The sequence below is a fragment of the Jatropha curcas genome, chromosome 5, assembly GCF_041381405.1.
Source record: "Jatropha curcas cultivar XTBG-Jc1 chromosome 5, XTBG_Jcur_1.0, whole genome shotgun sequence".
Classification (NCBI taxonomy): Eukaryota; Viridiplantae; Streptophyta; class Magnoliopsida; order Malpighiales; family Euphorbiaceae; genus Jatropha; species Jatropha curcas.
Window position 1 is genome coordinate 29,218,503 of NC_143155.1, and position 13,753 is coordinate 29,232,255.

Below are 13,753 nucleotides of genomic sequence, written 5' to 3' on the forward strand. Positions count from 1 at the left end.
TGAAAATTTTATTAATAGATTAATAGATTTTCGATCCAAATTTAGCTGCGATGCTATTCTCATCCATCAATCAAATATATAGTTGGAATTTTGTAATAAAGAATATAGGAAATAAATTTTTTCCAGTGGTTGTGTTGACAGTTAAAAAGGCTTAATCTGAACTTGTTGATGTACTGTCTAATAGTAATACATATAGGGTTGGCATTCACCTAACTTAACCACCACCAAAAACATATATCAAATAGCAAAAAACAGTTGGATTTTCATTTTCCTTGATCCAGATTTATCCATTTTAACCTAGAAAAAGTCAGAGCACCAACCTTACCTTGTTTCACTCTGATCCAATCCCATTAACATTCCAATTTTACCTCATCTCCAATCACGTGTCCATGGCCAATGCAAATCACAAGGAAAAGCCAAATAAATCTGTTATAATCTGACACAAGAAGAAAGACTTCGTTTCATATTTCCATGTGTCTGAGACTGCGATAACCAACAAATAGGCACAGTTAGTTATTGAACATAACCATTTCTTAATCATCCTTAGACCTCTCCTACTATATACTTCGTTTTCTCTGCATTTTCTTTAGTTTTTGAAACATCAAGAAACTAAGAAATGGCGTTCACTGGAACTCTGGACAAATGCAAGGCTTGCGACAAGACTGTTTATGTTGTTGATATGTTGTCTCTTGAAGGAGTGCCTTATCATAAATACTGCTTCAAGTGCAGCCACTGCAAAGGAACTCTTGTTGTATGATGTTTTTATTCCTTTTTTTTTTGTTAAATGTGAATTAATCAATATTGGACTAAATAAAAAACAATTTCTCCAATGGTAGATGAGCAACTACTCCTCCATGGATGGAGTCCTCTACTGCAAGACTCATTTTGAGCAACTGTTCAAGGAATCTGGAAATTTCAGCAAGAATTTCCAAGCAGGCAAGAGATTTCTCCAATGTTCTTTTCCTGCCATTTCTTTTTTAAATTAGGTTCCTATATTAACATCATGTTATTTTATGGAATGTTCTTTCAGGAAAGGCTGAGAAGCAAAATGACCCTGTACATTCGTAGTCCCTCTGACTTTTTTTTTTTTTTTTTATACTATATAATTTTATATATGGCTAGGGTGGATTTGAATATCCCATTAAAATAAAAAGTTTTGTCTTTCTATTTCATTACTTTCTTATAATAAAATCTGTTGCAGTCCAGGGCACCCAGCAAAGTGTCTTCCATGTTCTCAGGAACCCAAGACAAATGCTCTGCTTGTAGCAAAACAGTGTATCCGCTGGAGAAGGTTGGTTTGGTTGATTGATCACCAAATAGGGAAATAGACAGGGTTTTAATTGGTTGATATTAATGCAGGTGACTATGGAAGGAGAATGCTTTCACAAGTCATGCTTCAGGTGTGCTCATGGTGGGTGTCCACTCACACATTCATCCTATGCTGCTCTTGATGGAGTCCTCTATTGCAAGCACCACTTTGCTCAGCTGTTTATGGAGAAAGGGAGCTATACCCATGTCCTCCAGGCAGCTTCCCACAAGAGAACTGCTTCTTCCACACCACCTCCTGAGCTGGCTGAATCAAACTCAGAGGACCCAACTCCTGATGCTAATAACTAGAAGAGCTGCCATCTTCTACTTCTGATTTTTTTTTTTTTCTTTTGCATCCTTACTTCTTTCATCAAAAGTTTGATTTTTTGTTGGGTTGGCAGATGCTGCCATCATCATGTTCAACATTGTTGTCTAATTCTTCACAATTTTGTTATTGGATTTCCTTATAACTATGTTATTGATACAAATTAAATCAATTGGTTCAATATTTGTTTTCTCGAGGAATGCAAAATCATCACTTCCCTTACATCATGGCCGATAAGAACAAGCAATTTATAAGAATGCAGTTAAAAAAAAAAAAAAAAAAAAAATCTGTGTCTAAAGGATAGTCTATATGATTCAAAAGGATTTATCTTGATTCATTGTATGAATTTGAATTTATCTATTTAGTGGATAAACACACCTTATACCAAATTAATCAAAAAGAAATTTTTATTGGAGCGAGAATATTGCATATTTCTGTGCAATGAAAAAATCTAATTGGAAGTTCAAATAAATTCTATATATAGATATATAAATACTATAAATACTATATATAGATATATATTTCTTTTGTTCCGCTTTAACAGCAATATTTGTTATTTCCATGATGATTAAAAAAATGATTGAAATTCATTGATTTTTTAAAAAATATACGATAAAATGTCTAAATTGCTTGTTAAATGTAAATATAAAAATAGATTACACCTAATAGATATAGGTAAATTTGAAAAAAAAAATTAATATAGTTTAAAAATTCTAAATGAGCATTCTAAATAAAATATATATTTATTACTATTAAAGTGAGACAGAAAAAATATTATTTTATATCTAAAATTATAAAAATTTAATTAACATTTGGGAATACTGAGCGTAAACCGCACATGCTAAATGTCACAGGTCGTAGGAGAAAATTCCGATCGAATATCCATTTTTCACCCGAGTCCCGACGTCCGCGAAGGGTGATGTAGTCAATTCACAAACAAAAATCTACCAAATACCAGCCCAGCCCAATTAATTAGAATTTCGTTTTTCTCGCTTCCCAAACAGGGAAAAGGAGAGCAAATGAGAGAAATTTGGATTTTGTCAACACTTATGGCATGCTCTCTGCTTCATTTCAATATAGAAGAGAACAAAAATTATATATTATAAAACGAAACTGAAGTTGATCGTTGATTTGTTATCAGTCGTGTCATTTTCTGCCCTAACTATAACTCTTCTCAAACTCCGTCATTGATTCTTCTCTCAGCTCTGTCTCCAACTTTGCTCCTCTTAATCTGTCTGTCCATTCTCTCTCCTCGTTTAACTCGAATTTGATTATACTTTTATATATGTATTTATATTTTCAATTGCTTTAGTCAAATATGTCCAGCTAGTAATTAATTTATATTTTCTGCTCCTATTACCATTTTTTTCTTGTTGTGCCAGGTGTTTGATTAAATGCCGATGAGTGTGTGAATAGTTTGTTCCATTGTTTCTGTAGATAACTCCTTCCGGATTGATTTGCTTTGGATATATGGATTTCGCTTGTTGTATAAAGCAGCCTAATTTCTTTCACGGCAGTGAAGGCAAAGGTTGTATGGTATCAAATCGGTTACATTCGAGATTGAGATACAGAAGCTTTCGTTACAATGTTCTTGATCCGAGTAATGTTTTGAAAGATAGGTCCTCCAAGAAAATAAGGAAAAATTTTGCATGTAGTGGTGCTTTGAATTCGAATTTGGTATTCAGAGCAGGATTTCATAGTCATTTATCAGCTGCACATTCGAGCAGCTCATTGTTTTGTAATTTTCCTGATGCTTTTAAAGTGTCCAGGGGATTCAATTCACGGTGTCAAGGCAATGATTCTTTAGCATATATTGATGGGAATGACCAAAATGTAGAATTAGTTGAGAGTAGTGCTGAAAGCTTGACAGTGGGATCTGATGATGGCGTAGAGTTGAATGGTGTCGGAGAGACGGTAGAGAAAGGAGGAGAACGGAAAGAAGAAGGGGAAACTGAGGCACCGAGTTTGGACGAACTGAGGGAATTGTTACAGAATGCGATTAGAGAATTGGAAGTTGCAAGGCTTAATAGTACAATGTTTGAGGAGAAGGCTCAAAGAATATCAGAAGCTGCAATAGCCTTGAAGGATGATGCAGCGAATGCTTGGACTGATGTTAACTCAACTCTTGATATGATTCAAGGGATTGTAAATGAGGAAGCTATTGCCAAAGAAGCGGTTCAAAATGCCACGATGGCCCTTTCTCTGGCTGAGGCAAGGCTTAAAGTGGCAATAGAATCAATTGAAAGAGCAAAAGAAGAGACTGATTCACCAGATGTTTCTGGTGAGATTGATGTGAAAAACGCTGGGGAAGAGGAGAAAGCAATTTTAGCAGCTCAGAATGATATTATAGAATGTCAAATGCATTTGGCTAATTGTGAGGCGCAGTTAAGAAATCTACAAAGTAAAAAGGAGGAATTGCAGAAGGAAGTAGACAGGCTGAATGACGCTGCAGAGGAAGCACAGATGAATGCTTTGAAAGCAGAAGAAGATGTTGCAAATATTATGCTTTTAGCGGAGCAAGCTGTTGCTTTTGAACTTGAGGCTACTCAACGGGTGAATGATGCAGAGATTGCATTACAGAGAGCTGAGAAGTTAGTTTCTAGTTCTTCTGTTGATACCGTAGAAACTACCCAGGGTTATGTATCTGGTGATGAGACTGTTGTTGAGGAGGAGAAGTTGAGTGAAGGAAGGACTACTGACGATGAAAAGGAAATAGATGTGCCAATAGATGGTAATGTTTTACTTGGTGGACCTTCAATAGATAGACTATCTGATAAGTCCATCCAGAGTTCTAAAGAGTTGTACCAATCTGATGATTCTAGTGACCAAGAGAATGCAAAACTGAATTTAGACTCTTCTAAGGAAGCTGAAGTAGAAGCTGAAAAGTCAAAGAGTGGTGTTCAAACAAAAAAAACGGACATGCAGAAGGATACTTCTAAAGAAACTTCACCTTCGCCAGTTACTTCTCCAAAGGCATTGTTGAAGAAATCTTCGCGATTCTTTTCTGCATCTTTCTTCTCTTTCACTGTAGATGGGACTGAGTTAACACCAGCATCAGTTTTCCAAGGTCTCATGGAGTCCACAAGGAAGCAGTTGCCTAAGCTGGTTTTTGGAGTGTTGCTGTTGGGGACAGGGTATATATTGCTTTTAATATTTTATTAAATTTATTACTGTGATTGACATTTTGGAACTGCATCGTACAGGATGTTTCCTGTATATATTGCTTTTAATATTTTATTAAATTTATTACCACCATCGGCATTTTGGAACTGCTTCGTAGAGGATGTTTCCTGTATTTTTGTTTGCTTAATAATGTGAGTTTGTTATCCTTGAGTCCTCTGATATGCTAACATTTCTCCTGTTTCTCAAGAAATTCAATTTCTTCACACGGATGTTTGAGATACTAAAAAATATGTTAAACATGACAATGGATGAAGTTCCTGAGTCACCAAACCCCTTCACTCTATATTTATGCATCAGCAAGTTTAATCTCGAAGCCTAGAAAAGTGATTTTATACGAGGCTTTGTTTAAGATCTATATAATGTTTTTCTGGCACTGCAATATTTAAAATAGAAGTTATAGATTATGGTAATGCAGATACCTCTGAAGCGCTTGTTTAATAATAAGTGCATGTCTTCTATTACTGGTTTTAAATCCAATATAAGTTTTGCCTTCTTATGATTGCATTCTACTGAATTGCATACAGGGTGGCCTTCTTCTCTAATCGAGTGGAAAGGAGTACTCAGATCCTACAACAAACAGACGTTGTCACCACTACTATTGAAGAAGTTTCTCCGAACACCAAGCCTCTGATTCGACACATACAGAAACTTCCGAAGAGAATGAAAAAACTAATTGCAATGATTCCTCATCAAGAGGCATACTTTTATCACCTTCATTCGTCATTTTGATCTTAATTACAAATCATTTATTGGATTTCTTATATTATTGTTTGTTCTGTTCTTGACAGATGAATGAAGAGGAAGCATCTCTGTTTGATGTAATATGCTTGCTGCTTGCTAGTGTTGTATTTGTGCCCATGTTTCAGAAACTTCCTGGAGGTGAATTAACATTTTTAATTTAAATTTCAGAATGGCTTAGTAGAACTTTTTAGTTTTGTTTGTGTACCTTTTGTTAGGTTTTCTTTCAATTTCCTATTAGGAGATCTGTTGTTCTTTCTTGAGTTTTGTTGTTCAAAATATTGTTCATTGTCCTTTTGCTATCTGTCCTCTATATAGATATGCCAGCGAGACCTTTCTCAATACTGAATTTCAAATTCCTCTGATATGTTTAACTGACTGTCTTCGGATCTGTTATTTTAGGCAGTCCTGTCCTTGGATACTTGGCTGCTGGCATCTTGATTGGCCCTTATGGTCTCTCTATTATTCATCATGTGCATGGAACAAAGGCAATTGCTGAATTCGGAGTTGTGTTCTTGTTATTTAATATTGGTCTGGAGGTGGAGTCTCTAGATTGAAACTTTGTACTTTGAATTTAGTGTTCATAATAGATAAATGAAGATGCTAAAGCTGTCTTTCATTTTTTATAGCTGTCCGTTGAAAGGCTTAGTTCCATGAAGAAATATGTTTTCGGATTAGGCTCTGCTCAGGTACTAGGGGAGTTCCTTTTTTCATAATGGCATTGTTCAAGCTTGCCACTGTGTTGTGTTTGCTTATAAATTTTTTGACTGATATATTTAATCTGCATAATACAGGTGTTGGTGACAGCAGTGGCTGTTGGCTTGATTGCTCATTTTGTGTCTGGACTTCCTGGTCCTGCTGCCATAGTAATTGGGAATGGGCTTGCACTGTCTTCCACTGCTGTTGTCCTCCAGGTGCCAGATTTATGTGGATTTCCATTTAAATCTAATTAACTTCTTAAAACTCATACTTACTTGATGAAAGGAGGACTCAATAAAAGTAATTCATTCTGAATCCTATTCCGAGAAAAGCTTCTTGAATCAAAATGTTTGGAAACAAAGATTCATGATATAGCATCCATTAAGTTTGTAATTTCACCACAGGAAATTGTCCATACTAATCTGATATCGGTTCAGAAGGTGATCAATCATAAATGGGGCTAATCCCGTGGATGCTGCTTACCTAGATGCATAAGATAGGTTAAATCCATGCAATTTGACGTTTCTGTGTTCCTTTAACAAATCCAAATTGTTGGGAAAATTTATTGTATCATTAAATCTTTGTAACTAATTAAATAACCTACTTAATGCAATCTAGAAGTATCATGATATCACACTCGTGCTGTCAGTTAAGTTTCTTTTATAGGCTTGTTATGATTCTTTTTGAACAGTACAGCCTAATTTTCAAGACTACTAAGAGTTTCTAGTCAAAATCCTTTTGATAGATAAGAGAACTAAAATTTTTAGATCATTGTGCAGGTACTGCAGGAGAGGGGTGAGAGCACATCACGTCATGGACGTGCTACATTCTCTGTCTTACTATTCCAGGTGACTGCAATTTTGGCCAAAAAGAAAAGAGCTTATGTTTTATTACTGTGTATTCATGATTTTGATGTTATGCTTAAGGGATTATGGCGCTTTAACAGTCAAATTACTCAATTGAACATTATATGCATCATTGCTTTTGTGATTTTTTCTTCCCTATATTCACATCTTTATCTTTGTAGTAATTGGAGAAATGATGATGAACTACAGGTGTACTGCTGCCAAACATGTTAATTAATTATGCATACAGTCATGTAAACATTGCTGTTCCTTACTTATCTTTAAAGTATAATATCTGGCTAGGAGCCAGGTACATTTCAAGTATGATATCTTAGTCTTTCTAATATGGTTTACAATGGTGGGAGATTTTCAACTATTATCTCTGTTCTTTCTTCAAATTGCATATGGGTACTTATATGCCTTTTCCTTTGTAATAACGTGTAGAAACCTCTCGGCTTTAAATCCTTAGTCATTTCATATAATTATGTTTTCTGCTTATTTTTCCATCTTAATCACCCCTTTCTCTTCTTGTTTCTTCTCAGGATTTGGCTGTTGTGGTGTTGCTGATACTCATACCTCTTATTTCACCAAATTCCTCCAAAGGAGGGGTAACTTTCTATATTAGCTTCATTATTTATATATATGAAGGTTTGGTTTTTATTTTGATATATTTAGTCATGATTTGTCATTTGTAATAAAAGGTTTTTTTTTCCTTCCTTTTCTTTTGGGGGGTTGCGGCTGTAGGGTAGGAGATGCAATGAAATTCCTAGAACTGTTAGAACCGAAGGTATAGATAGAGACTATGTTTACTGTTTAAAATAAGGGATTTGAAGGATATAATTGGGTTCTTCAATGAATCAAAGTTTCTCATTGTATTGTTTGCATCCCTCTTTCTCTCTCTCTCTCTCTCTCTCTCTGAGGAGTCTTTGTGATGCAGAATATTTATACATAATTAATGCAGGATGACAGAATTCCTGTGCTGCCTTTAATACATTAGTGTTTTTCAAATGCACTTTGTGTTGAACAATCAAAACTGACATGCAAGATCCATTATCCGTTTCTAGTAGAATGCATATAAAGTTGCAAAAAATATTAAGACTAGTAAGAGTTTTATCTTATTATTATTATTGTTTTAAGCTCAATTTGACTTTAGTTTTTGGTAGCTGTGATTGTTTTCCTTCTAGTGTTTAGTGCTTGTGCTGATGTCAGCATTATGAGTCATGTAATCTTCTGCTTTCTCAGGTTGGTTTTCAAGCTATTGCTGAAGCTCTTGGGTTGGCTGCTGTTAAGGCAGCACTTGCTATTACTGCAATAATTGCCGGTGGACGCTTGGTAATCTTTTAATTGCCTAAATTTGAACTTCTACAGTAGCATGATAGTAACTCAAAAAAAATTCTGAACTTTTCTGCTCCTGTGTCACTTAGCGTACTCATATATTTCTTTTCTGTGGTTTTCGCAGCTGCTTCGACCAATTTATAAACAAATTGCAGAAAATCAAAATGCAGAGATATTCTCGGCCAATACGCTTCTTGTCATTCTGGGGACCAGTCTCCTTACAGCCAGGGTATCAAAGTTGATATTCTAATTTGTTGAGGCATATTCATTTTATTGTTACTAAACTTGGGTATTTTATCCTTCTTAAACAGGCTGGGCTTTCTATGGCACTGGGCGCGTTTCTGGCTGGTTTGCTCCTTGCAGAAACTGAATTTTCCTTGCAGGTTGAATCGGATATTGCTCCATATCGTGGCCTCCTATTGGGTCTCTTCTTCATGACGGTATATACTTTTGACACTTTAGTCTTATGTCTGTGCCTGTGTATATGTCTTTTTGCTGCTTATAAATCTTGGTGATTCAGGTAAAAAGCCATTTTTGGGTCTCTGTTTTATGAAAACTGAACCTTTGTAATGATGCTTTGTTTTCATATTATAGCTTTTGAGGTCAGCTTTGAGATATGCTGTATTCAGACTATATTTTGTACTTAGTATATTTCTGGAATTAGATTTTTAGCATCTTTTATAATGAGGATCTTCCAGTATTAGCAGTTAACAAAATAATCTTTCTTGCCATTCTCAGGTTGGAATGTCTATTGATCCAAAGCTTCTTTTCTCAAATTTTCCCGTTATTATGGGGACATTGGGTCTCTTAATTGGTGGCAAGACCATGTTGGTTGCTATAGTTGGTAAACTTTTTGGTATTTCAATCATATCTGCTATAAGAGTTGGCCTTCTTCTTGCTCCGGGTGGAGAATTTGCATTTGTGGCTTTCGGTGAAGCTGTTAACCAGGTGTTCTCTCCTATTAAAAACATTTCCCCATAAGATTACTGGATGATATTGAATGCTTTATGCATTCTTTGAATGTTCTCTGTGTTAATGGGCATTTTATTCAACATATATTTTACTGTTTCATGGAAATTCCATTGCTAATTTTCGATAGCTGCTTCAGTGTCAAAAAGTCTTCTGTGTGTTTTATGTTGCTTTAAAATGCAAAAGACATTTGTTAACAAACAGAAAGTTTGAAACTTAAATTTCCTTTGTCATGTGTCCAGTCATATTTTTTGAGAAGTAAAATAACAAGAAAATTTTGTGTTGTTGAGTTAGATGTACTGGAAATGGAATGTGATTGTTTCTAGTCCTACAATTTTTTTCTAGTGCTAGTACTGAAAGTAACATAGCTTACTGCATGTATTGCTTGCTGAATATTATTATCTACAGGGCATAATGTCTCCTCAGCTATCATCTTTGCTGTTTCTTGTGGTTGGGATCTCAATGGCTTTAACACCATGGCTAGCTGCTGGAGGTCAATTAATTGCCTCACGTTTTGAGCAACATGATGTTCGAAGTCTATTACCAGTTGAGAGTGAGGTAAGATGTCCTGCACTGGAGTCTGTGGCGCTCTGACTTTTCATTGTGCTCCAAAATTTTTGCCTTCAAATAAATGGATAACATAAATTTTTTTGAGAATATTTGATTTAGCCTGCAGGCACGTCCCCATATTCTGTACTCATACTCAAGTCCAGGCAATATAAATATGTTGCTTTGCTTGGTGATAGTTACTAACCTACTACCAGTAGTTTACTGGATGTCATTTTTGTCCCACAATGATGAGTTACATCTAGATGTGGCTGTTGGCAATTGGCATCAATAATCAGTTGATGCATCTTGTTATTATTTGGCAAACATGATACTACTCAGATTACATTGTTTTCGTCGAGAAATTGTATTCATCCTTACCATGTCATGGGTGGGGATAGTAGAAAACAAACAAGTTGAATGTTCATTTTTTATTGTCAATTTGTATATTTGATGAGAGTAAAAATAGGATCATAGGTGATGTGGTGTATTGTTTGCCTATTTGGAAATTAGGGCCATTCGTCTTTGACTATTGCCCTATGCACACATGATGTATAGGCCCAAGTCAAAATTTTGCTGCATTTATCTTGTAATTAGTCCAAGGTGTTATTTTCCAGCATTCTGATGTCTTTTGTCTTGGAAGTGCTAATAAATTCTTCTCGGCTGGAACCATAAATGGGTTGTCTCCTCTCTGATGATCTTTTCTATAGGTAGAACTACTGTGAGCGGTCTAAACTTCGACCCTTATTTCTTCCAATTATGTTCTCGTACCCAAGCCATTTCATACTTTTTGGAACTGTGCTTTTCTGGGCATATGTTAGATTAGGTGTTTGTAATTTTTTTGCTGGCATAGTAATTCACCAACATATTCACTAAGCCATCTCGTGCTCGACTTGATTGTGTTTGCAGACAGATGATTTGCAAGATCATATTATTATCTGTGGATTTGGACGTGTTGGCCAGGTTGACTTGTGACATGATTTGTATGGCTTATTTGGCTTGATAAATGGATCAAATACTAATGTGTTCTTATATTTTCTTTGAGTTGCCAGATCATTGCGCAGCTTTTGTCAGAACGATTAATTCCATTTGTTGCTCTTGATGTAAGGAGGTAAGCCATGGATTGAAGAAGGCTGTTTTGTTATTTTCTCATATTCTTTCTTCAAGATGTGTGGTTTTTGGCATTGCTTGTTGATTTTATATGCTAACCAAGAAGTTTTTTGTTTTTTCACTTGTGAATTGTTGCTTTACTTCTTCTAGATATTCTTAACTTTATCAAATGCTCCAATAGAAGTTAAATGAGTATTCTTAGGTATTTTAAGTAAGACTGTACTTTGTTTTGGTCACTTCAGAGGAGTTTTGGGAGGGAGAGCTTGGAGGCTGTCCTATCCTTCACCATTTTTGCATAAAATGGCCGCACTAAAGACTGCATGCTTGTTGCAAGCTCAAAACGTATTAGTTTCCAAAATAATGGCCTCTTCTGAATTTTGGAATCTCTCTACCAAATTTGCTCAAGAAAAAGGGGAAAAAATAATCGTAGAAATATCAGACTGAATAATGTTTCCCCTGTTTTATGCCATAATGGATGCAAGACTGTAGTATTAATTTAGTAAGAGATAGTTAAATAAAATTTTTCATTTTCCAGCGATAGAGTAGCAGTTGGGCGAGCGCTTGACCTTCCTGTCTATTTTGGAGATGCTGGAAGTCGAGAGGTAAAGCTAAATACAGCACGAGTGTATGCCTACATACAGGTCCAGTGTTTACCGTGTTTTGTTTTTATGGTAGGTCCTCCATAAAGTTGGTGCTGAAAGAGCATGTGCTGCAGCAATAACTTTGGATACTCCCGGTGCAAATTATAGAACTGTCTGGGCACTAAGCAAGTACTTCCCCAATGTAAAGACGTTTGTCCGTGCTCATGATGTTGATCATGGCCTTAATTTGGAGAAGGCAGGGGCTACAGCGGTAATATTCTGATTAATCTGTTATCAGTTATAGGGTTTCTTTTATGAGGGATTATGTTGGAGCTGTCGATAAGAATTTGCATTAAAGTACATCTCCACTGCACAAGGCTCCCCGCATTGTGAGGGTTAGAGAGGATTGTTCTGTAATTATTTCATTTTTGACATGAACTTTGCATATTAGAAAATGAGAGCGAAAGTGGAGTTGTTTTTGTAGTCTGTATTTTTTCTTTAATGTATAACACATTTACTTGGAAAGTTAATGATTCTGAAAATAAGTAAACATTTACAGGTTGTTCCTGAGACATTAGAGCCAAGCTTGCAGTTGGCAGCTGCAGTTCTTGCACAGGTAAAACAAATGATTTTAACCAACTGTTGTTTCGCTGGTTATTGGACAATAAAAAAATATTGCTGTGGCTAGCTTGAATTGATGAGTACACTGGTCTTAATCAAGCTTTATAGTTAAACCGGTTATATGTGGAGCTAGCATTAACCTCTTAAACCTGAAATAAGTCCTATATTGGCTTTCTGTTGATTTCCACTTTCCTGAGTTCATGATGGAATACTCATAGACCGAGTCTCTGCGGGTCTAATTGTTTGAATCAAACTAGGGGAACAGAACTTTGGTTTTTAAATGTACTATGAGATGATGATATGATAAACTAGTGCTAATTCTCAAGATGAAAAGTATGCTTGCCACTGTTTAGAATTCTTATTGGTTGTTCATTTGCATTTTTCTTGTTTTTCTTTTTCATTTAGGCTAAACTACCCGCATCGGAGATTGCATCAACTATAAATGAATTTAGGTCCCGCCACTTGTCTGAGCTAACTGAGGTATTTTTTTGCTCTTTCTCGTCTTTCTTATGCTCACAATTTTAGTAATATTGAACTTGTACTTTGTAGATTTGCGTACCTAATTTTCACATGTATATGCACTTGACATCTGACAGTTTAGTTTACCTCTGCAGCTATGCCAGGCTAGCGGAAGTTCTCTTGGGTACGGGTTTTCACGTATCATGAGCAAATCCAAAACTCAGTTTTCTGACTCTTCAGATGAAAACCAAGTCACTGAAGGAACGTTAGCAATATGAAAACTGCCTAAATCCGTTCAAGAAAAGGAAAGTATCATGGGGAAATGTATAGTGCAATAACAACCATTGGCTTAATTGTACAGAAAATATACTGAAGAAAAAGGGAATGGTATATACTCAACATTGATCGAATTTTTTTGTTCGATGAAATTTTGATAGACCTCTATAAAGACGTACAGAAATGCATTATTTTTCTATTTCCTCTTTATGTTTTAGCAGTGTTCCGGGCACTGATCAGAGAAATGTCACTGGAAAAAGAACATGATGCTAAGACTTATTGTTATCCTGGACAATATATTCTTTTCATATTTCTTCCTCGCAACTGTTTTCTATGTTACTAACTGACACAAGTTAACCTTAAAGAAATGATCAGTTTGAACTTGTGGCGGTCAATCTAACCCATAGTGTATGTAGGACGGGACTTCATTGTACAGCCAACTTCTTGTGGCCGCGAGAATATGCGTGGTAAAGCCATTTAAAATAGGAATGGGATTTAGTCGAGGAGAAATGTTTCAATTTGGTCGTTGAATGTTTATTAGTTATCTTATTTGATTCAGAATTATTGGAGACAAATTTTGAATTTATATTTAATTACTTAGTTTTAAGCAATAAATAAATAAATAGATTTTTTACTTAGACAATATTTTTATAACAAAAAAATTCTAAAAAATTTATTGTTAGAGGATGGAAAAGGATTGGAATTAAATTTTCAATTTTTTAAAGTAAAAATTAATATTTTGTTTTTTTGTTTATCCA

At 35.3% G+C, this 13,753-nt stretch overlaps 2 protein-coding genes across 4 annotated transcripts; both read left to right on the plus strand.

The window, feature by feature from the left end:
- The first annotated feature begins 289 nt into the window (after positions 1–289).
- On the plus strand, positions 290–1,824 carry PLIM2B (GATA type zinc finger transcription factor family protein). The gene is made up of 5 exons (XM_020682670.3): positions 290–751; positions 837–936; positions 1,031–1,056; positions 1,202–1,291; positions 1,360–1,824. Exons 1-5 carry the CDS (start codon positions 617–619, stop codon positions 1,615–1,617), a joined length of 609 nt encoding a protein of 202 aa, XP_020538329.1. The 5' UTR covers positions 290–616; the 3' UTR covers positions 1,618–1,824.
- A 789-nt stretch (positions 1,825–2,613) lies between these two features.
- On the plus strand, positions 2,614–13,319 carry LOC105643016 (K(+) efflux antiporter 2, chloroplastic). Of its 3 annotated transcripts, none has more exons than XM_012228045.4 (21): positions 2,614–2,866; positions 3,016–4,767; positions 5,341–5,512; positions 5,605–5,695; positions 5,957–6,093; positions 6,184–6,243; positions 6,349–6,468; positions 7,033–7,101; positions 7,641–7,706; positions 8,341–8,430; positions 8,558–8,662; positions 8,745–8,873; positions 9,172–9,381; positions 9,811–9,960; positions 10,858–10,911; positions 11,001–11,059; positions 11,594–11,660; positions 11,734–11,910; positions 12,199–12,255; positions 12,666–12,740; positions 12,875–13,319. In XM_012228045.4, exons 2-21 carry the CDS (start codon positions 3,104–3,106, stop codon positions 12,995–12,997), a joined length of 3,675 nt encoding a protein of 1,224 aa, XP_012083435.1. In that variant the 5' UTR covers positions 2,614–2,866; positions 3,016–3,103; the 3' UTR covers positions 12,998–13,319. The 3 variants fall into 3 exon arrangements, with proteins under 3 accessions (XP_012083435.1, XP_012083434.1, XP_089578260.1); XM_012228044.3 differs by having other exon boundaries at positions 3,071–4,767; XM_089722134.1 differs by having other exon boundaries at positions 2,614–4,767.
- The last annotated feature ends 434 nt before the right edge of the window (positions 13,320–13,753 follow it).